Here is a 24,203-nt window from a genome sequence, read left to right as displayed (position 1 = left end):
GGGCCACGAAGATGATCAGAGGGCTGGAGCACCTCTCCTGTGAGGACAGGCTGAGAGACTTGGGGGTGTTCAGCCTGCAGAAGAGAAGGCTCCAGGGAGACCTTATTGCAGCCTTCCAGTACTTAAAGGGGGCCTGCAGGAGAGCTGGGGAAGGACTTTTTACTAGGGCATGTAGTGGTAGGATGACGGGGAATGGCTTCAAACTGGAAGAAGGTAGATTTAAATTAGATATTAGGAAGAAACTTTTCACTTTGAGGGTGTTAAGGCCCTGGAAGAGGTTGCCCAGGGAAGTTGTGGAAACTCCATTGCTGGAGGTGTTTAAGGCCAGTCTGGACTTGGCCTTGGGCAACCTGGTCTAGTGGGAGGTGTCCCTGCCCATGGCAGGGGGGTTGAAACTTGATGATCTTCAAGATTCCTTCCGACCTAAACCATTCTATGATTCTATGAAAGCACTTGAGGGGATTAGACATTTCTGGTGAAAAGTCTCTTTGAAAGGTAAAGTGCGGGACTTGGGGGGATTAGCAAAGGTGGTGCGAGGGCAAACTCTGCATGAACTTTGGGTTAGGAAGATTATTGGGGCAGGTCGAGGGAAGGGGTTGGTACACTTCAGAGTGTCTTGGGGCTGGGCTCTGGGGTGTGGAGATTTGGGGCAGTCTGAAGTATTAGGCATACCATAGCGTGAGTGGGCAATAGAGGAAGACAAACTGTTACAGACCTAAAAATACTGGAGCAGCTTTACAACACATTAAGAGCTGCGGGTAGCAGGCATGCAGCACCACCAGCGCCTGCCCCCTTCAGCCAGCCAGCGCTTCCTCCCTTTCGGAGCGTGAGGAGCGAGCTGGTACGCAGACAGGTGACAGGCCAAAGCTGAGTTTTTTAAAGAAACTTGCAGAGACCTTCAGATGATGAACATCTCTGACATTGCTGCCATCTGCTCTCAGAGCACTCGCAAACAAGGGGCAAAAAATTAGCGGGATGAGTCACTCTTGACTGTTCTTCCTTATTAAGAATGCTAAAACTGCAGCTTGCTATCCAAGTGTGCAAAGAAAACAGATATTTGTTTCACTTACCCATGCAATGTTCTTCTTAATTTATATCATTTGACTTATGTCACAGAGAATAAAGTAAATTATGGGTAAGCTACCAAAATAATATAATACTTGCAAAATTTTAACTCCCACTATTTTCTCTCATTGGTATATTACTGGCACCCCATTATCTGACACCTTCCTGGGAGTTGATGTGGTTTGAGGAGGTGACGTGTTGGCAGCTCCCACAGGAGCAAAGGCCAGTCTCAGTTGCTCAGAGGAGATACCAGAGCAGCAATAAGCTACGCAAAAGCTGCCAGAGCAAAAGCATCTTACAGTAAGTGCTTGAGAATTGTAACTAATACAGGCTAGCCAGCATGTATCAGTCTTCATAGAATCATAGAATGGTTTAGGTTGGAAGGGACCTTAAAGATCATCTAGTTCCAACCCCCCTGCCATGGGCAGGGACACCTCCCACGAGACTGAGTTGCTCAAAGCCCCATCCAGCCTGGCCTTCAACACCTCCAGGGATGGGGCCTCCACAACTTCCCTGGGCAACTTCTTCCAGTGCCTTAACACCCTCAAAGTGAAAAATTTCTTCCTAATATCTAATTTAAATCTACCTTCTTCCAGTTTAAAATCGTTATGCCTTGTCCTGTCACTGCACTCCCCGATAGAGTCCCTCCCCAGCTCTCCTGTAGGCCCCCTTTAAGTACTGGAAGGCCGCAATAAGGTCTCCCTGGAGCCTTCTCTTCTGCAGGCTGAACAGCCCCAACTCTCTCAGCCTGTCTTCATAGGAGAGGTGCTCCAGCCCTCTGATCATCTTCGTGGCCCTCCTCTGGAACTGTTCCAACAGGTCCATGCTTCTTGTAGGGACTTCTTTCAGCTTTGGGTGTCCAGTGATATCACCTCGTATTCAGCCTTTCCCCTCTCTTTCTTCAGCAGCTGGGGCTTGGGACCGTCCTGTTGAGGTCACTGTAAAGACCCACATTTGAAGCTGCATCTGAGCATTAAATACCTGCCTGAACCTGAGCTCAAAGCGAACAGCATTGGAATGTTTCACCTTTGTTTCTCAGATTACAGTACATACCTGGAGGTAACATCTCTCCAGGATCGTATTTAACTGTGCACAGCCTTTTCATACTGCATACTCAACCTGTAGGTCTATTACAGACATAAAGTGAGAGTAATGTATTTCATATGTCTCATTCTTGAAATCCTCTTTCAAAATGCTTAACTCAAGAAAATCAATGTGTACATTAAACACTTTACACTAGTTCACTAGCTCACACAAGTTCACAGTCTCTGGGAGCATGTAGCATTCAGTTAGTGAGTGTTGTACAAGAGAGAAAAATTGGAGGCAATTGTGCTGAAGGTGGTTTTTGAAAGTGGCTTTTTTGTACTTTATGAATTTTAACTATGGTTCTTTTTTAAATTCAGAGATTTTGGTAACAAGACTGTGTGCTTTCAAGTTACAAAGCTACATGCCTGATCTTATGCTGTAAATTGCAACATTTAGCAATTTGTAGTTTAATTTAGAAGGATCACCTACTTTCCCAAATGCTTAAATAATGTGGCAGGCTGTGGTTATTGATTCTCTCTGAATTTATTACAAGAAAGCTGTATTCACTCTTTCCTCTTGGGAATGCAGCTCCTGAACTGCATGCTTGCTAGTGACAGCTTAGACCCCTGATACATAACCAAAGACCTTGCCTAATATCCTTGCAACTGCTTAGGGAATTTTTATTAAGTAAAAGCATCATTAAAGTAGACAGAATGATGAAGTTTAATGAGCATCTTTCTCACTTGATACTGTTAGTTTTGCTGCAGCAGCCATAGTGCTCTCATTTGTTACTTCCAGTGGGGCAGATAGGAAATGCAGGGAGATTTTGCTTGTGTTTGTATTTGCATACAAAGAAACATTTATGTTCGTGAGAGATATTTGCTTTGAAAAATATATACAAGGAAAGAAAGCAACTGGAAATCTGTGCCTGAGGGCTCTGTGCATTTTCAGTCTTACATTTAATCTCCCCTTTCACTTCAACATAATGAGGAGACTGCATGCAATACTGTAGCTGCTAAGTCTACAAAGGGTCAGCACTGTGGTTGTAATAACTAGCTTCTGACTGTTGCTGTAAACCGCGAACATCTCGAATATTTATTTGCACTCCAGATTTTATTCTGCAGCTGAGGTTTTGGTCTGTGAGCTGTATGTAGTGTTCTGAGCTAAACCAGCCCCATGAACAGGTGATGTTCCGAAATATCAAGTGTGAAGGTGGTATGTATGTATTGGATGTATTATCAGCACTTATCTCACAAATCTGCCTTGAAACAGTAGCCACAATCTGCCTCAATATTCCTTTGTCTGTTTATGGAGACCATCTGCCTTGGCTCAGGGTCCAGTCATACAAACGGATATGTCAAGGTGCCATCTCCTACTACGTTACCATCCATCAGCTGAGCTGCATAACTGTCTGTGTGCATGTCTTAAGCTGACCTCCGCTGCTGAGGACAGCATGCGCGTGTCTCTGCCTAACACGTTTGACTTCGCAGTGATGCCAGAGCAAGAGCATGTACAGAGTTCCTACAGTCTGGCTGACAGACGGTGACACGCGAGCTATGGTTTCTGTGGCTGTATCCTTCCAGTACGTATCAAAAGCATTAAGGACTGCATATGTGAACTCCACATCTATTACAACCAAAGGGTTATAGGTTGTTGTGTAATTCAGATAGTTGCTTCTCTGCGCAAATCAGCTCTATTAGTTTTTTCTTTTGTTTTTTTCCTGTTTTTTTTTCCCTTGGGACCTATAAAACTGGTGTCTGTTGTTGCACCAGAAGTTCATTGAAAATTGTGAATTCTCTTTTCCCTAGTGTAACAGAAGGCAAATTCTGTCCCAGAGGCATTATCACAGTCGTTATTGTATTTAAATGTTGTTGTGACACCATATGTCTCCTCGTATTTGATGTGTGCAAACACAAGAGAGAGTCCCTGTCTGCGAAGGCTTATATAATCTAAATACGTCTGATCCTTGCTCTTTGAGTAGCAGACTACTGTGATAGATTGTAAAGCACTTATCTTCAGTTGAGATAGAAATGTGCAGCTGAAACTTCCTTGAAATTTTGCCAGAGAAACCGAAGTAGATATATTTGATTTGCTTATTTCAAACCCAGTAATTATTCTCCTGGATGAAGTTTCGGTGCACATGCTGATAGAAGTGGTTGGACATGAGAATAAGTAAAAAGAATGTAAAAGTGCTGCAGATGTCTGCAACTTGTGCGCATCTACTACTAACATAGTATTTGCATGGGGCGGAGGGAAGTGCTGGAGCACCAATAGCACTGAATATCGTAAGGAGCAAGTATCAAAGAAAAACTGCTACCAAAAACACTTACAGGTCAATTGGGATTTTTACTGCTTAACGCATGGAGTGGCTGCTGGACCTCATTTCACATTCAAAAGGCATTGCCCAAGTAGACTTCACCAGAACTCTCAAGTTCATTCAAAATTGTCGATACTCAGTTTCTGCACTTCAAAAGCATCCGTGTAGGCAGCAGAATTCCCACCACACCCTTTTACTTCAGAAAAAGTTCACTAATCTAAGCTGTACCAGTCCACAAACTTGAACTGAGAAAGCAGGAAATGAGAGGCACAAGGAATGCCAAGTGTCATCTGAGAGGAAAATTCATATAAAGTTTCCAAAGCAAAAAAGTGGAGCCTAAACCAACCTGAGCAAAAAAAAGGGTATGTAACACCTGAAAGCCACTAAAGGTGTTATAGTCCTCTCTGGGTTGGCACTAACAGGGCAAAGGAGCCGTGGGACAGCAGGAGGTGGAAGGGACAGGACAGTGACAGGGAACTTCATTTCTCATCCATGAAGTTTTTTTGTGCTCAGATACAGCAGATCAGTGGATTCTCTGTTAATTCAGTGCTTAAAGTCCCAAATGGGGACTTCCTTATTATATGAAAAAAACCTCACATTCTACTCCAATGTAGCATTATTTCCCTATAGCCAAAAAACAACTTGAATGTTAATTTGGTATTTAACTAACTATTGGTGTTCACAGATTTGAGCATGCGTTTCCACTTCTCTGTTGCTAACTTCTCAGAGTTACAAAATTATTGCTGACAGTGGTTTAAATGCTACACGGCACATCGTGGAGAGCAAGATGCTGCTTGTTGCCTGACTTCTTCTGCCTTGGATTAATTTCTGATGGAACAACCTCCTTGAATGACAGTTCTGTGTTCTTCCACAATGATAGTATTTCCTGATACCAAAACATCTCGTTCAATATCATCCCTCCTTCAACTCCCTTAGTGCCTTCCAAAACAGGATGGTTATTTAGGACGGGTATTTGATTAGTACGCATACTGTGTACTTGCATAAAATATACCCTTTTGCTGTTGGGGCTGTATCTCTTATGAAATGAAAAATATGTGTTTCATAGCTAATAGTCAGCATGCAGTTATCACAGAGGGTCAGGGTTCTGCATTCATCAGGAAATGGATTCTGATCCCTTGTTAACAGTAGGTGATGGCACACATAAAATTTTGGTAAGGTGAAGTAATGTCTTAGTTTACAGTTGTACTTTCCTTGAGCAAGGCTGGTTTTGGGCATAGTGCACCTTGACAGCAGCCTGCTTAGCAGCATGATGTAAAACTGCTGCTGCTGAGGAGGTGAAAGCGAGCGCTGCCCCTCCACCCCACCCCATGAGAAGCTCTAGCCCATTCTGCAGTCCAGGAACCCCAGGGTTGACGTATCCTCCAGATGCAGCAAAATAAAGCTCAGAGCAGATGGGAGCTTTCAACCTCCCGACTTCCTTACGTCTTTGCTAAAATCTCTCTGTGTCTGACGTAAGTAGCCCCTCTAGAGCCGTGCCTTATAGCATGGTGATTCAAGAGTATTTCTGTCTGTTTGGATCCTTGCTCAATGTCTCTTGCGTAGAGTTACCTGCACGTCCACCAGGCCCTGCAGCAGAAGGAGGGGCCAATCCTTTGCTGAAATTAGTTTCAGCCTGCAAAGTAAAAGGGGTCACTGTAAAGTAAAGAGTTACTTTATCTCCGAGATACCTGCTCAGGCTTATATCCATTGCAGAACTGTCTATCAGGTCATGGATAACCAGCAACATATCATGAGTAACTGTCTGTCCCAGTCTGTCCCAACACGACTAAGTAGTGGAAGGATCTGTGCGTGGTCCTTGTTTGCAGCAAGGGCTGGACAGACACACAAGCTACATACGCGGATTGCCTCAGGGGCGAGCGCATGTGAGGGGGTGTATGATGGATCAGTGCGGCTCACCCGTGACAGCTGGAACCTTCTGCTTGCCACAGGCACGCGAAAACGCAGGGCCCGGGTTCTGTGGTGACAGTGCTGACAGCCACCCATCCAGATTTTGACACATCAAAAGGTAATTCTAGGAAGACTCTACCGCAAGTCCCTAGATCTGGCCTGTTCCGTGACACATTTGGTGACACCACGCCAAATGTGGAGGTTCAGTGACCCAAGCAGGTGCAGCAACACAAGGAAGGCTTTTGTGGGAACTGGTGCTGTCATCTTCTTCAGTAGCAGAATTCCTATCAGGTGGTAGAAATTGGTGTCCAACTTGACTGGCAGCAGCCCAGTATGGGGTTGGGGCGGACACTCACCAGCATCGGGCTGAAGTATTAGCAGGAGACGCCTTTCAGAGGGACCTCAGTATTTCTGTCATCATTGCCAGTGTTTATGCAGCTGAATGAGTAGAAACAAAGCTCCTCTCTGTTCCCTTCTAGATACAGACACCCCCGCAAAGTACGTCTTCAAAAAGCACTTTATGTCAATAAGGGAAGTTAAGTTTGAGCTGTGTTTATTTTGGGTAGGTTTTTAATTTAGTTTAATCAGGATTACTCATAAATTATCTATTAATTACTATGTGATATTTAGCGAGATCCTCTCAGCCATGTAGTCTATTTAGCTTCGCTGTGAATGCTAGCCATCTTAATTGTAGGATACTTTGTCAACATTTAATCAGTGGTACTTACTAATGTGGCATTGATGTGTTGGTAGCTGTCCCAGTACTATCAATCATGTGCAAGCGGCAAAGGCGGCTCTGACACCATTGCTCTCTGTCACATTATCAAGCTCTTGGGTTTTCTGGTTAGGGATGATGCTCACTTTGCTCTAAGTGGGCACTCTATCTCTCCAGTTCAACCCAATTTTTGTCATTGTCGACTTGAATACACATCCTTGCAGCCTTCCAAGCCTTAATCCCATAACAGCAGAATAAAGGTTGCGAGTTTCTAAAGGCAAAACTGATTGCTCCTTCACTGCTCCAAAGGCCTTCTCTTCCCGATGTTACTCTCCTGATAAGTCACAAAAAACCTAGTATTATGGACTGCAGCATGAGATCTAATAGAAAATTCAGTGTATTGAGACAAAATAAATATCATGACCTTCCTTTTTTATGTCTTGTAACTAGATGCATTGTTTAACATGCTGCAGAGTAAAAGCCTGTGTTTAATGGTTGTATCACAAATATTCTTTGTCTCATTTCTTTACAGTCTTTATGGCAGACACATGCAGGCGAACCCTGAACCTCCAAAGAAGAACAATGACAAGTCAAAGAAGATCAGCCGTAAGCCTCTGGCAGCCAAGAACAAATAAGTCCCTGGCTTCTGCCTTGTTTTTATATCTTTTACATTTCTTTTGCATGTGCCTATAATGTTCCTACGCATCTCCTGTTACTCATAAGAAAGCAGACACTAGAGGTAAAAGCAATTTACTATGTATACTGCTTTAGAAGATACTGCTTAAGGAACACAAAATTGCGTATTCTACTAATTATGGTCACATTTGTGTAGCCATTAAATATATCGCTGTTAAACACCTTTTAGCTTTTCTATTTATACGGATATTAACGTCTTCTCTTCACATGTGTCACATCCTGTTAATACCAGGGGGTTTACACCTATATTATATGATATTAAATTTCATATAATATTCAAAGTTATTTTAATAAAGGTCTTTATTTGTATTTTGTTTCAATTTCTTCATTAGGACTTCTGAATATCAAATTCCTTGAGGAACGTGTGCGTCCAGTTTCCTGCAATGTGTTAATTTCTCGTGTTGGAATGCAATAGCATTTTATCTGATACAAGTTAGTTAAAATGTAAAGCATTCTGTTCAGGGAGTGAAAAATTTTAATCAGTTTCTATTTCTTTTTTGCATTGCTATGTCCTGCTTTTTTGCCTTGAAGGTTATTTTGAAATGAAGGAGTAGGGGAAGGGAGAGAGGAAGGAAAAAAAAAGGTCTTTGTAAAGAGCTGCCAATTGCCAGACTCAATTTGGGGAAAGAGAACTTTCTCATTTGAAGAAAACGGTGTTTCTGCCAATTTTTAAGTGATATTTTTTTTTTTTTAGGCAGAAAACCCAAATAATGTATTTAATCTCTGCTGTGAAAGTGCTTCTATTGAAGAGCTGTTCCAAATGGCTTTTGAAAATGCCACAAGTTATATATTTATCTGTACAAAGCTGGCACCACAACCAAGCTCAGAAGCCGCAGTTGTGAAGTGATTAAACAACAAATTGTTTAACAACTGAAATAGCTTCAGGTCTTACCAGTGGGGAAGAAAAACCTAAAATCTACAGGCAGTGATTTCCAACCAATTTTAGTCTTAGCAGAGCAAAAGCTAACCAGGAAACTTGAGGAGAAAGAACAGATATTGTACCATACCTAGATCGCTCACGTCAGGACCTTCCTGCCCCTGAATTCTACTTTCATGAATTTCCTACCAGAGCTACCCATTGCAGAGTTTTGGCTGCCATCCGGACAGCAAGCCAGGAAACATGCCCAGACTGCCAAAACTGGCCTCTTGTGTTCAGTAAGAGAAGAAAAGGTTTTAAATATCTCATGCTAGAAAAGATATGTTCTGTGAAAGCCATTTTGTATCTGAAGACTCTGTTATCGCGTTTAGGATTACCCCAGCCTTTAAGTAATACACGGTTGCCTTAGTCTGGGAATACATGTATTGACATATATTTTGCAACAGATTTTTTGAATTGGCAAGCAGGGCTAGGAAGTTGGCATCAAGCTTTAGACACATTTTAAGTGGTCTTTGGTACTTCAGAAGAATGCGGCAGTCTTGTTAGGCAGATGGAAAACAGTAAAAATGGTAGACTTGTCAGGAACAGTCAATTCTATCTGTTGCAAGCTTTGCAGAGGATTTTCCAGACCTCTTAAGTGATCTGCCGAGGGGAACGAGTCCAACAGAAACAGGCCCATGGAGGTGCTAGGTTGGGCGCATGTTAAGAATTCACAGCAGAAACTGGCCCCCGGCTGGAATGCACACAATTAAATCTAGTGTAGGCATTAACACATGAGGGCACCTAATGACAATAGTAATCACGCTACAAAAAGCCCTGAAGAAATGTCAGTGAAATAGCAGAAGATCCCCAAAGTACTATTACAAATCCCTTGCAGAACAAACTAAATAGCAAGGGCACGTTTATCGGGAAGGGGTGAAGAGACTGTAGATCCTTCCCGCAGCATCCTTCCTGGCACTGAGTGGTACCCCAGCCCGCGCGGGTGGCAATAGCCACAGGGCTGAGCCCCTGCTCTCCTGGCAGATGCCTGCATCCATGGCTAGACCCGTACTTTCAGGCTTGAAGATGTTTTACGTATGCTCACTTCCAGCTAAACTGGACTCGTTGCTCTTCTGAAATCTCCCTGGGCATACCTGGTCACGGGTGTTCTGTGAGCAGGGTGGCAATATGGCTCTCCTTTCATTTGAACAGAAATCCGGCCAGAGCTAGACACGGTAGGGTGGTGTCTGATACTGCGGCCGTCACCTGCTCTGTGTCTTGGGGTTTAGAAAGAGGGAAGTTGCTATGGGGCTACAAAGGTTTCAAAGCATGGAGTCTCTAATGTAAAAATAAAAGCTTGTTGGGAAAGGCCTGATAATGTTATTGGTGGGAAGCTACAGCACGGCTTTAAAATAAGCTGCTGATTTTCAAGCATTAGTCAGACTTTCATTAACTGCTGTTGCAAATTTTGAAAGCGTTGAAAGACTCGTGCAAGCTCTCCTCTGCAGGGTTTTGAAGTATTGATTGGAGCGTTCCTGGGTGTTCGTAGCAAAAAAATACACCCAACCTTCCCACTTCTTCCCCCGTGAAGGAGGAAGAAACAGTTTTGACAAGCAAAAGCAAGAATGAGGGGTCTGGGGAAGAGTAAGTGAAAGGCGTAAAGATGAGAAGGATAAAAGAAATCCTAAAGGGAGAAGTAGTATACTGAAGATGATGGCAGATGAGGAAAAAAGAAATTTCTTGAAAAGAAAGATGAAAGAATAAGATAGTGATCTGAGAAGACGACAAAAAACTGAAATGAATAAAGCTTTACAAACAGAAAACAAAATGGGGGGAAAAGGAGTGCTTTTCAGAGGCTCAGGGCAGAATAAAAGACATGGGGAAGAAAAGCAAACCATCTGGGATGAAACATGCTAATGTTTTAGTGTTTTTTAAAAGGTACCAGCTTCTTAGAGCAAACTACACAACAGTTTTAAAGCGAGTTTGATGATGTTATGTATCTGTTCTCTAGAGTCATTGCTTTTTTAATATTTAAAAACAACTTGTTTCATTTTACTGGGTCACATTTCTTTCCCACTGTACTTCAAGGAAAAGAACTGCTGTGTCCTACTGCAGTGAAACAATTAATGAGCATCGCAGCTCGTGATGGTCTCTCTGATGGTCCCCATGATCATTTCTCCAGAGGATCCATCAAGCTGAGGCCCCTTCCAGGGAGCCCTTGGGTGCTACCCCGAGGTGAGCAATTGTGTTGTAGCAGGTGGAGCACAGGGCTCTGTAAAGGCAGCTCTTTGCTCTTCTGGTCAATATTGTTTCAAGGGCCTGGTTGACAATGAGATCCCTGATCTCAGAGTGCCTTGAAAAGGACTTTTTTGCCTTCCATTCATTCAGGTTGCCTCTTTGGGCCAACCTCTCATATAGCCAACAACAAGCCACTTCAAGGGGAGAAAGTGATTCCTGTGAGAAGGAAATTTGTTTTTCACAGCTTTCCAGTACCCAGGAGCTCTTTGAAAACAACAATGCAGGTGATTCTCTGTTTTGATTTTGCATACAGTGAACTGGAAAGAGTTTGGCCATATTTTTGCATACAGTGCACCCTGACAAAGTAAACTTTTTAAAATTACCATAAGATCAATATTCTGTGCCTGTGCAAACAGTGGCCTAGGGAATTAATGCTCCTTACTAAAGATAGGGGAAAATGAAGCCAGAAATCCCATGTGTGCAGGCCCCATCCACAGTGTCCTTGTGCTTAAAGTGTCTGTTAACACTGTATTGCCTGCTGCAGTCCTCCTGATGGACAGGTAAGAGTGTGGAAAAAAAAACACAACAAAAAAAAATCTCAGTTCGGAGAACTCAGGCACCACTGTTATTCTCTTTCTTATTTAAAATGGAGGTGTACAACATTTTGTGATCCTGAAGTTTCACTTTTTTATGATTCTTAGTCTGGAAATATGTTTCCCATGGAGTCACTGGTATACAAGCATCTTTCTTTTGGTTTTAGCCAGGTCTTTCCTATTAAGGAAATGACACTGTAGCATCTGTTCATCAATTAGCTGCCAGCCTTGCAGCTGGCAAATCACACCAGCACCATGGGCATTTTTCCTGAAATGGCAGCTTGTTCAGAGGTACGATCCAGGCCAGCGCGGCCCTCACTTCTCCTCCCTCCAACACCCTGTATCCTCCCCATCCTCCTCTGGGTTCTCCCCACCACGCTGTGGTGCCTGGGGCTGGGCTCCCTGAGGAGCCAGGGAGAGGGAGAAACCTTCCTCCTGCCCTGCCAGACCCCCCTGCTCCCCCCGAAGGAGCAGGGTGAGGTCAGGAGGCATTTCCAGCCTCGGTGATGCTCGGGTGCTCTGCACTGGCTCATGGCTCGGTGCTGGTATGAAAGCTGGGAGGGTGCGTCTGTGCCATCCCCGCTCGTGCTGAGCAGCAGGAGCTCCGGAGACGGGTAATATTTCCAGTTTGGAGCGGGTGGTAACTGTTAATATCCTCATGACAACCAGGAGGAGTGAGATTGTCATCAGTTATATTAGTTGTTAATTTTGTAAATATTAACAATTTCTAGGATTATGGCACAGGATGTGAGCTGTCAACTTGCTTTATTTTCCTCCTACTCCTTCTTGCAATGACACATCTTTTATACTCCCGGATCCGTGCCATGTGTTTGTTGCCTCGCGCTGACACCGGGGCTGGCAGATGTTCTGGGATGAAACGACGATAACCTCCCAAAAGTTGGATTTTCTTCCCCTCCTGGGCACTCTGTTTCCTCTGATCTAAGGAGAAGTAAATTGCCTGTAAAGCACAGTGATTGATAAATACCTGTGGTTGGCTTCCGTCCAGCGCTGCCGCTGAATCCGCTGCCATTGGCACAGCCGAGCTCCCACCTTGCCTTTAAGCTCACCTGTGAGTGCCGCTGCCTGTCCGCCTTGGAGCAAGAGCTGAATTACAGCTCCCCAGGAACCCTTTCCCTATTGCAAAAAAAAACCCTTAAAATTTACATTTTTACAATATATCTCGAGAGCAAAATTTTAACCGTATTTTTAGATCAAGGAGCCTGGTAATCGTGCGAGTGCCAGTGGCGGTAATCACCCCTGCAGCTTGATCGACATGTTCAGAGGCAGCTTTAGAGATGAGGTGTGATCAGGGGCAAAGCACCGAGGAAGGCATCTTTGCCGGGGCACTCGCTCCTCACCTCAGCTCCCTCGCTGCTGGCGAGAGCCTCTCTGCCCAGTGCCCCACTCCTGTGCTACAAGCAGCCCCAAGTGCCCGGCTTTTGCCCTGTCAGGGGGTAATAAGCACCAGGCCAAGCATAGCTTCATGATTTTCATAGAATCATAGAACGGTTTAGGTTGGAAGGGACCTTAAAGATCATCTAGTTCCAACCCCCCTGCCATGGGCAGGGACACCTCCCACTAGACCACGTTACTCAAAGCCCCATCCAGCCTGGCCTTCAACACCTCCAGGAATGGAGCTTCCACAACTTCCCAGTACCGACCCCTGTGGAACACCACTCTTAACTGGTCTCCACTTGGACATCAAGCCGTTGACCACAACTCTTTGAGTGTGTCATCCTGGTTATTCAGGATAATGTTTCAAATGGCCTGGCACCGGGGCAGCAGCTGCCAGCATGGGGACGAGGGGGAGCATGGCCGTGGCCAGCCAGGTGCCACCAAGGGGATGTGACTGGCACTGAGCTGCGCCCTCCAGGCTGGAGCGACTCCTGCCTCCGGACAGTCACACACGGGCACTGGGCAAGGTACCCCCATAATTTCAACAATGGTTTAAATGGGCTGCCCTCTGTAAGGGCTGGTGTCCTGCAGGCCCTCAGGGGAAGGTTCACCCTCTGCCTGAGCGTGGGCAATGCTGTGCTTCTTGTGGTCTTGCTTATCTTTGCTTTGCTGGCATGGAAATCGCAGGCTGGTGGCAGTGGGGTTCCCAGCTGCACGGAGCTATTGCCAGGCAGAGCCTGAGGAGCGGGGACACTTCCCACCCCGGCAATTGCCTCATCATCTTCACATGCCAGTCCCATGCCCGCTGCGGCCACCCCAAGCTCGGGCAGCAGTGTTCCCCAGGACCAAAGTGCTGGGGCAAAAGTCTCTCCCAGGAACCGCCGGTGGGGCTGGACATGGCAGCGCCTCGCTGAGGAGCAGCTGGAGGGGAGCAGAGCCAAAAGGTTCATCTGAGGCTCGGCCCCGCAACCTGGGGCACCGCTGGAGGAAGGGCAATGCTGTGAAGGCTGTGATGTGTGCCGGGATGTGGGGGGAGTCAGGCTGTCAGTGGGAGAGTGGATTTTAGCTTTATACTAAGTGTTGTTTTCCCTCCAGCCAAGTGGTTCATAGGGTGTAACATAGCAGCAGTGACATGGGGAGCTGGTGGTTTTGTCAACTGCCCCCTTAGAGGGGTTGGTTTTAGAAAACATACTGATGGTGGCCTGCTTTGAGCACCCTCAGCCACCTTTTGCTTGTTCACGTATCGATGGAGGTATTTTATTTTAGGTAGCTATTCGCACATGCCTGGCAGACATGGTTTCCCAACATCACACAGGAATAAGTGTCTGTGTTGGAGCAGAAGAGAGCACTGATTCAGAAGAATGAGGTGCACCGGTACATATTGGGATATGGTTTTAGCAGTTACCATCCAAACCATGAAAAGTGACTTTACTGTCTTAATTTCTGGCCACCTTAAGCTACTCAATGATTTCTGCTCCGCCGGTGATACCCAGCGACGCATTAAACACCTTCTAGATCAGGAATTCGATACTAATCCGTTCTGAGGGCAAACATAAACATCAAAACTTTGATTTAAATTCAGGTACCTTGCCGATAACGTGTAGGCGTGGAGCTGAATTGTCAGAAGGTCTCAGCTGCTTGTGCAAATGGGGAGAATGACCAGCAGCATCTAGCAATGCAGTTTTCAGCCTTTGCCAGCAGTGGGTGCAGTAATACAATTAGAACAGCGAGGAAGGCAAACGCCAGACCTGAACAAAAATTAAGGCCTGAGATCCTTTTAATTCCTCGTGTTGCTGGTACAAGAACGTGCCGAGACAGCTCACAGTGAGCGCGACTGTCACCCCCAGGCTTGGCAGGGTGTCCCCAGGGAGGCTGCTGGTGTTTCCTTTCCCCTCACTTGGCTTTTACATCAACTCCTCCAATTAAGAAGCCAAATAATTCAGAGGCAGCCATGCAGCGCCAAGTGCCATAGCAAGGGCTAAAAATAGCCCCAAAGTCTTGGGGAAACACAGCTCCCGCGCTCCACACCGAGCAGAGCTGTGCGAGAGGGGCTCACAGCCCCAGCTCGCCCCGTTTTTTGGTAGCAGCCAGACCCCCGGCAGACAGCCTGGCTGTCCCCCCTCCCTGGGAACCCCACAGGGGGAAGCCCTGGCAGCTACGCTCCTCCGCACCTTCGTCTGGCACATCCCCCATCCACTGTGGGGCCGGGGCAGTCGAGGCAGGGCAGGGAGGTACTGCCAGCGCCCAGGGCGCATCGGGGGCCTGGAGCCACCTTCTCCATCCCAGAGGCAAGCACTGACCTAGATGCAGGTCCACGAGCTGGGCCTGGATTTCAGACCTGCGGCTGATGGCTCTGCAAGCAGAGATACATGGAATAAAACTTATGGACCATTCCTTGTTTCAGCAATAAACCAAACACACACACACACTCCCCCCACCCCGCCCAAGAAATAAAGACTGAAAAATAATCTCTCCAAAGCCCTTGAAATGAAAGAGGGAGGAAAATAACCCATGGGTTTGGGTGGAATATGGAATTTCATTTGAGTAAATAAGAAAGCAGGGAAGGCCCAGCCACCCGGCATAGCTTCACAGCCAGACCCAGGCTCACAGGAGGTACAGGCAGGTATGAAAAATAAAATAGCACATCCAGTTCTGCATAGAAGTTTTCTGTTCTTGTAAACCAAATGAAATTAATCATTACATTTATCTACAGGCTGTTCTATAAAATCAATAAGCTCTAGCACTGCATAACCATCAAAATATGACAAGGCACTTAAACTTTGCCAACTCAATCCAATTAATGATATCTTCGTTAGAAAACAGTCATTTTTATAGAGTCGGTTGACTCTTCAAGGACTATAATATAAGCTTGATATAAGCTCATTGATTTTTACTTTATGATTTCCAGTTGAAAGCAAACAGAGATCACTCGCTTTATAAAACTGTGAAAATATGTGTGTATTTAACATACCAATATTATTTATAAGCAGCAGCTAATATTTAAGTGCCTCTTGTACGCCTTGATAAAAGTGGTTCATGAATTCAGCCCTCTCCGATGTTCAGAGGATGTTCTTCCACATTATTGCTATAGTCATTTGTCTTTCCTCTCTGACATGTGCAGTTTTTTATGCAGGAAAACTCTGTAGACGAGGCTCGTCAGCAAGGAGGAGGGCAGCCTGAATACCTATGAGGTGTTGCTGGAAACCAAGCGCCTCCGAAAATCCCAGCCTGGCTTTCCCACCTTTTCATGCAACAGCCTAGGAGCTTGCAAGGCAGAAGGGTGACCACCAGTTCCACTCTGAGGAAAGCAAGAGTGGGATAATACCGCAGGTGTAGGGGGTTGGAGGTAGGGAAAAGCTTATTGGGTGGTGAGGACTTTTAGGGGTGATTGGGAGAGAGAGAAAGGTTTGGTTTGGGCTAAGGGTTGGAGGGAGGAGAAGGACCCTGAGACTCATTGGGTGCTTGTGAAGCACGCAAGCCCTCTTGGGAAATGAAAGGTAAAAGACAAATCCTGCAAAAACATACACCAGGAGGTGAGCAGCATTGAACCCGGCTCCTCTCCAAAGAGTGCAGGTGGGGGCAAGAGCCCTCCTCTGCTGCATGGTGATGGTTGGCACTGCACGCACATGGGTTTTGGAGGAGTGTCCCCATGCCATGTTGCCCCTTGGCCACCCCCCACATCGAGCCAGGACGTTCAGGCCCGAACCAGAGCCAGAGCCGAGCCCTGGTGCTCCCTGCAGGACTTCAGCTGTGCAAATCAGAGCTGAAAACCACAAGTCACAGGTAAAGTGCCCCAGTAAATGGCGCTGCTGAGAGCTGGGGCTCGGTCTCGAGGGCAGGAGGATTGTACACCGTGCACACAGGCTCGGCTCCCTGCCAGGGTTCACGGCAGGTTTGATTTCAGTCCCCCACCAGCACCCAGGCACCCAGGCAGCCAATGCCTGCATCCAATGGAAAGTCACACAAGACCACCCAGTTTGAGCAGGGGTTTTGCTGGCAGGGGACAGTATCTACTGCCTTCAGTAACTGTATGGAAGACATCTGTTTAACCAGCAGGAAGGTGCCGCTCCTATGTCTTCAGGCCAAGCCAGTGGGTCTCTACACCGAGTCAAGCTGTTGTCTCTGTGTCAGGCTGTGACCCCACCTTTCCTTGAGCTTGTCCCCATCGATTCTGTGAGGCTGAACGGCCATTTCTAATGCGTCTTCTCAGGGAAGACAGTGGCCGGGTCCGATAGCAACACAGAGTGGGCTGCGTTTGCTGTGTACACTGCAGACCAAATCTCACCAAACCAGGGGGCTTCCTCCTGTCCTCTGTCCCTGGACAAACCTCTAAAAACAGGCTCCAGTATCTGAGTGTGGAAAAGCAAATCTAACATCAGCAGCAGGAACATCTGGGTAAGTAACATCAGTGCCTCATATTTCTTAGTAACAGTCCCTACCACAGCAGCCACATTAGTAAGTTGTTGTGGTTTAACCCCAACTGGTAGCTAGGACCACGCAGCTGCTCACTCATTCCCCCAGTTTGGATGGGGGAGACAATTGGAAAACTGAAAGGGAGAAAAAAAACTTGTGGGTTGAGATAAAGACAGTTTAATAGGTAGAGCAAAAGCTGTGCATGCAAGCAAAGCAAAACAAGGAATTCATTCACTGCTTCCCATCAGCAGGCAGGTGTTCAGCCATCTCCAGGAAAGCAGGGCTCCATCATGCATAGTGGTTACTTGGGAAGACAAACACCATCACTCCAAATGTCCCCCCTTCCTTTTTCTTCCCCCAACTTTTTATTACTGAGCATGGCGTCATGGGGCATGGAATATCCCTTTGGTCAGTTGGGGTCAGCTGTCCCAGCAGTCTCTCCTCCCACCTTCTTGTGCCTCCCCCCCCCATTCTACTCACTTGTGGGGTGGTGTGAGGAGCAGAAAAGCCCTTGACTGCTTAGCAACAATCAAAAACCCCAGTGTGCTATCACACTATTCCCATCCCAAGTCCAAAAATAGCACCACACCAGCTGCTAGTAAGAAAGTTAACTCCATCCCAACCAAAATCACAACAAGAAGTGCAAAAAAAATCCCCAATAATGGCAAGTGCTTGGGTTTTGGTGGTTTATTGTCATTAATAAGAGGCTCTTGTTAAAAGTCTGAATCTGGGAAAGAAGGACAAGCTAAGCTGCTTCTGTCCCATCAATGCCCAGATTTTCCCAAAACCAGAGAAGGGTGTCCCGGGACTGAGGATCTGCGGTTTCAAAGAAAAAGACAAAAAAATGAAGCGAGGAGTGAGTTTTGTTTTCTTTCCAAAAGTGTGAATCTGTTTTCAATCATGATACAGCAGGTAGAGATGAAAATGAAACACACAAAAAAAAAATTGCATTTCCACAGCAGTTATTTGCAGTTACGTGGCTCATTCCCCCTAGTTTCTGGGATGCCTCTCCTAGCCAAGGCCATACAACCACCAGGGTGTCACTGGCACATGCCAGAGCTTACTGACCGTCGCCAGCAGATGGGGAGGGGATGCCACGATCTCGGCACCAGGCATGGGGCCGCATCTGCAAGCATCTCTGCCACAACAGGAGAGCTGCAAAGGCCGGTGGACAGCCTGGGCTTGTCTCAGCGGGCAGGAGGACTTGGTGGCAGGAGCCATTTTTGGCACATCACAAGATATGAAAGGCTTCATGCCCCTGTAAGCTCGAGTCTTCAGGCAGGTGAGTTGTAACCACCACAGAAGAAAGTTGGTCTCAGTCCTCCCGCTGCTCCTTCCCCCTTTCCGCGCTGGAAGAGGGATAACAGGGTGAATAATTGGACGAGTCTCAAGAAAAATTTTTTTACAGTCTTGAAATCAGCCGAGTTAATAGGAGTTCCTTGCACCAGGAACAGGGAAAGGGGAGGAAAACGCAATGACAAGAAGAGGTGATGCTCCATGCTGGGGGAGCCCAGACCGAGCCAGGGGAGCTGCTACAGAGCCGCCACCTTCTCACAAACAGGGAGGCTTGCCTGGGACAGACAATTCATTTCTGGCTGGGATAAAGTGCGAGCACACGTGATGGATGCCTCGGTGCTGCCCACTGCTCTTCTGCGGCTGAGGGGTGGTGCAGGGGCTGCTTCACCACACCCCACCAGGCCCCCAACGTGGGTCAACCCTGCAAAAGGGCAGAGCTGTAATTAGGCTGAGGGCAAGCATCTTGCGAAGGAGAGGCTGGATACAGCGGGTGATAGCAGTGAGAGGAGACGAGGTCGGCACCTCTTCATGTGTCCCTGTCCAGACAAAGCCTGCCCAGTGGCCAAGCTAAGCCCTGCTCCAAAAATTAGCAACTCCAGGGTGGCAGCAGCGAGGTGGGGGGCTGGCGGCGCGTGGGAATCACTGGCCTCATGGTGTGGCCGAGGTGGCGGTGCTGTCCCCACCGCCTGTCAATGACAACTGCTCTCCGTTCCGTCCCCGTGGAGGGAGGCTGCCGGTGCAAACACAGTGGCAAGAAACCCCTTACAAGAGTAAGTGACAGTAATTGGGAGTAATTGCAGCAATGGAGACATGAAGAGGTCTTTTTAGTAATTCACCGCTCGCTATAATATAATATGAATAATCCCCCTCTAAAGTGATGGGTATGACTGCAGCCTCATCATTTTTTCGAGTTTTGCCTTAAACTAGTTGTAAACTGAGATAATCAGTTTCTGTGGGATTATTAAGAAAATCACACATCTATTACACTTCTCAAATCAGCCATTTTTTCACCTTGTCTTTACTTAATGTCTCTTTCCTTTTATTTGCCCTTTAAAAAGAAGGAAAGTAATGTCCTTTGTCACTCCTGGTTAGAGGTGCCACAGCAAACATTTCCTACCAGGAAGGCAAATAAAATTTGGCCCAAATTTTGAAACCCTTTCATGAGGATTACAACTCCTATCTCCAAGGTCTTGCAGCACCTCAGTTTGCTTGAGCATGATGGGACACTGAAAGAGATGGAGGCAGCCACCAGCAGCCCGTGCAAGAGCTCGCCCTGGTAATAAGGGTTACCCAGAATTTAGGCTGAAGAGTAACTGATGACGCCATGTAAGACCACTGCCCAGATACCAGCCTTCAGACCCATTTCAGGTGCAAAACTGGTAATGAAGCCCAAAGTTCTGTCTCATGCCTTAGTTTTTTATCTGACAGAGCTTCCTACCTTCTTCCCTCCTGCCTCCCCAGTTGTGTGGTGGCCACGCTAGCAGGATGGAAGGTTTGTTGGTAATCTGTAGCACTGATGCTCAAAAAGTTCAAGCATGATTCAGAAGGGAAGGCACATGTTGTGTTTGGATTAACCCTCCTTCAGTCAATATTTTCTGTTTCAGCATTCCCAGCCAGCAGAGGAGGCTCAGCTGCCTTCTGGGCTGTACTCGTGCAACATCACCCCATTGCTGAGATCCCTGGAGCAAGGGCTGGTCTTCAGCCTGGCTTCTGGGAGTCAAGTGGTAGCACTCCAAAAAGAAAGGGCATAAGAAACCGAGGGTGAAGGGTCAAACTTCTCAACGGAGTGAAAGAAGGCAGATGTACTTGGGCAGGAGTTACAACACTTTGTGAAGAGGAATAAACCTTCAGGACCAGGAGAGGGAGCGTGGCGCCTTGCGCCGGGGCAGCCATGCAGCTGGCACTGGTGGGTCCCCTGCCTGCTGCCGCCTCTTGCCGCTCACCCCGGCTGCAAGGACTGGGGGTTCCTTGACATCAGTCTCCTCCGTACCCAAGGTCTGTGGCAAAAAGCAGTATTTCCACATTTCTGAAAGCCAGACCTCTTATGTGGGTGTCTGAAAAGGACTGGTGGCATTACAGTGGGAATCCTCTGCCCTTATTTCACAGAGCACGCCCCCCTCACGATTTCAAATAAGACAGGCTCACCGAAAAGCCGGTGGAGGTCTCGTGAACTTTCCTTCTGAATAAAGTATGCTAAACCGAGTAGTGCAAAATAGTTTAATCTGACTTCTGGTATTCTGGTATGCATCTTGTGTTCTTGTTTCTATCAGTCACAATTCCCCGTTCATGCAGCCTGTGAAGTGACTTCCCCTTCTGCGCATGCAGGTGGGCTATAGAAAATGCAAAAATGTTGTAAGTAAACTCAGATATGACCCACCATTACATTTCAGGGCTACCCTTTGGGTGCACCCAGTAAACGAGGTGGGCTGTGCTGGCTGGGTGCAGTTCAGAAAGAATATGAATAACTCTGCAGAGCGGATCTGGCACAGAGATTGGCACATAAACCAAGGAGCAGAGGTCACAGCAGCACGATTAGAGCATTTGAGACAAAGAAGTTTTGGATCTGGATTTCCTTAATTGTCTGCAAGCAAGAGTTTTGCTTGACCAGTCTATAAAATTTGGAGGAAAAAAAATGGACAAATGCATTACGCATTACAATTTACCACATATGGTGAATCTTTGTGCTTTCATGGCTGTCGAGTACTGGAGTGTCAGCACTTAGGCCCAGGAGAAAATCCCGGTAACTTTTTTATACTGCTAACAATTGGGCTTTCCCTCTGCAGCCGAGCCCTAGCAGTGAGCAGAGAGCCTCTGCGGGGCAGGTCTCGGTGTCCCTCCTTCCCCCTCTTCCCCTTTGGAGCCGGCCACAAGACCTGGATGACTGTGAATCTTAGAACTGGGTTCAGCGTGGAGCAGCACCCTGTTTCAGGATCTTCCTTCCTAAACAGAAAGCTGATGTCCACCCTGAGCTTGCAGAGCAAATCTGCCTCTCTGGAGAGTTCAGGAACTTGGCTCTAAAGAGAAACCTAGGCAATTGCTCTAGAAATAATATCAGGACAAAAACTTGCCAATGTTGGATTAAAAAAAGGAATTTTCTGCCTTGGATGCTCAAATAACTTTGTATCCATCATGCGGGAAACAGCTGCTAGATAGCAAAGCTCTCTCATCATACAGACTTTTTCTATACCAATCCCTAATACTTCTAATTACCCACTGCAGAATGACTTGTCTGCCATCACACAAACTTTCTCAACTCAACTCAACTCAACCAGTATAAATGTCATAGCACTCTCTGGGGCACTTTTCAGAAATCCCACCAGTGCCTAGCTGGGTTTCTGCATTTGTGGGACCCACAAGCACAGGGTGGTGGCTCTGACTGATATGTGCTAGAGCTGGGGGCTTGGGCACCCACAGTCAGTCCTAAAAGGCAGTTTGTGCAGTCGTCCCACCACCTGCACGGTTTTGGCATCTTCACGGTAATTCAAGTAAAGCTGCTAATTTCTGGGAGGAAAATGGCAAAGCCTGTTTCAGTAGCAAGCTATCAAAAGCAACTTCTTTGATTACTAAGTAAGGCAAGAAACTGAATCAGCTCCGTTTCTTTGCAGTGGTTTTGGTATTCTGTTCTTGTTTCTAAGATTTCTCATCTCCTGACACACTGAGACATCCATCTTCAGTTACAGTGAAAACCCACAGGTTTGCAGAAAAGTCAAAAATTTGTCCTCATCGGCTGCCTGTGATGCAGTCAAATGTTTCAACCCAGCAGCTCCAGAATATCTTATCCCTTTTGCGGTGTTTGCTCAAGTATGTCCACTTCTCCCTAGTTCTTTGCTCCTCTCGCGGTGCTTCTCGGCAAACGGCTGCGTTTGAAGAGGGCTTCACTACGCACTTGCAGCAATACAAAGATCAAGAGCCTTTGAGGTGCTCTGTGAAGAGGCTGTTAAACAACAGTGCAGCTGTAGGAAAAAAGAGGGAGCAAAAGTAACGCCAGCATGGCAGACTGACCCCGTACACCTCACAGAAACACATCGACAAAAACACAAGGGGTACGGGAATATCAAGTTAAACACGGAGCTACAGGACAGTGCCAGCGGGAAAAACACAGAGACAAATACATTTTTGGGGTGAGGAGGGTGGGGAAGAAGAAGCATTGTAATTCTGTGCAAAAATCTGAAGTGGAATATACCTTCTAGCTGTTGATTGTTTTTTCCTGAGCTGCTGAACAAAATAATTCCTATGGAAACACACAGCAAAGATGTGAAGAAAACATATTAGGAAATCAGAATACATTTGTCAATCTAAATCACTGAGCTTTAAAAAATTACCGAATACAAATAACATCAGTAGCATAATCCACACGCGCACACAAGGGCCGGATCTTTGGGATGCTAGAGGAGGGCGCGGGAAGCAGGAGGCAGGCATTTTGGGGTGCAGAGGCTCTGGCTCCTGGTACCAGCCCTGCTCTGAGCATCGCAGCATGGACCTGCCAGCTGGCAGCTGCCTCCTCCCCAGGCGAGAGCATCCCCCCAGCCCCTCTGAGCTCCTGCCTACGTGCTTCGATTCTGGCTTGAGGAGGGAAAAACCAAACCACGCCACGCTTGAGGGAGCAGGCCCCATGTACAGGGTAGGGTTTACTCAACTTCTGTAATCCCTGTGGCTGGAAAAGACCCGATTTAGCAGGATTTTTTTCAGTCTATCTGCCCAAGAACTTTGAACAATCAGCATTTCGTGTGCCCAAATCGCACTCGCAAACCAACCAACAATGTTTAGCTCAGGTGTCCTTTTGGGGCATTAGTGGCATGCAGACACATTTATATTTCTATATTTCTACATTTCTATCGCACCCTCAGAGCTGCCCCAGGCTGCTGTTACGTGGCACAAATCCTGCCTGTTTGCCTGAGGTTGGCCCTGGCAGGAAGAAGAAAATCGACCCTGTTCAGCTGCGGTCACACAGCATTCTTTTGGGGACAGAACTGCAGTTGCAGTGAATTTCTTTAGTCTAACAGGGACAAACACTCCTAGACCTTGGCCTGCTGCCTACCTGACTCTGACAGGTTTGTGACTGTGTCCCAGACTGACTCTGATCTGCAGTGACAGGCACACTTTTTAGCTGTAAAAAAGAATGTATTTCATTCATATCAAAAATGTGTAGCACCGTGAGTAGGAACTGCATTGTGTATTCCAGAGAACTGGAAAGAAATGCAGGCATTTCTGGATCTCCAAGATCCCCCAGGTAATTAAACGTAATTTTAGAACCGGTTGACAAACGGATGCCCTGAATTAACTGCATCAGTTAGAAACCAATTTCATGTCACTGGCACAGACCCTTGCCTGGACACTCTGCCAGCAGCTTGGAGTATTCCACTTTGGTTTAGCTGTAGTTGGGCAGAAGACTAAACCAATTTAGCTAGTCAGTGAGGTGGCTGGTGTGAACGAGGGGCTGGTGCCATCTGACATTGTGCTGGGGGGAGTTCACTTTCATATGAAGATTTCTTTCCAAGCCAAGCATCCCTGATTCCTGACTGGAGGTTGTTGTAAGAAGCGGTGTGTTGTAAGAACGCACACTGTGTTTTACCAGCTGCGGTGCCCTTCAGCAAAGCCCGGGCACACTCGGGCTCATCCCTTTTCGCATGGCAAAGCGAGAGTTGTACCTGGCACTGTGGTCGGCAAAAATCCCCTGTGCAGTGG

At 46.7% G+C, this 24,203-nt stretch overlaps 1 protein-coding gene across 1 annotated transcript in view; it reads left to right on the top strand.

Annotated features, from left to right (window-relative positions):
- Positions 1-8,005, top strand: part of RSU1 (Ras suppressor protein 1) — a 117,580-nt gene extending 109,575 nt beyond the window's left edge. The window contains exon 9 of the mRNA XM_009887143.1: positions 7,564-8,005. Within this exon, the coding sequence (XP_009885445.1) occupies positions 7,564-7,666 (103 nt within the window). The 3' untranslated portion in view covers positions 7,667-8,005. The remainder of the gene's footprint in view (positions 1-7,563) is intronic.
- Positions 8,006-24,203: the final 16,198 nt, after the last annotated feature.

Source organism: Charadrius vociferus, unplaced genomic scaffold (genome assembly GCF_000708025.1).
Source record: "Charadrius vociferus isolate BGI_N301 unplaced genomic scaffold, ASM70802v2 scaffold126, whole genome shotgun sequence".
Taxonomy (NCBI): Eukaryota; Metazoa; Chordata; class Aves; order Charadriiformes; family Charadriidae; genus Charadrius; species Charadrius vociferus.
This window is presented reverse-complemented; position numbering and strand designations above follow the sequence as displayed.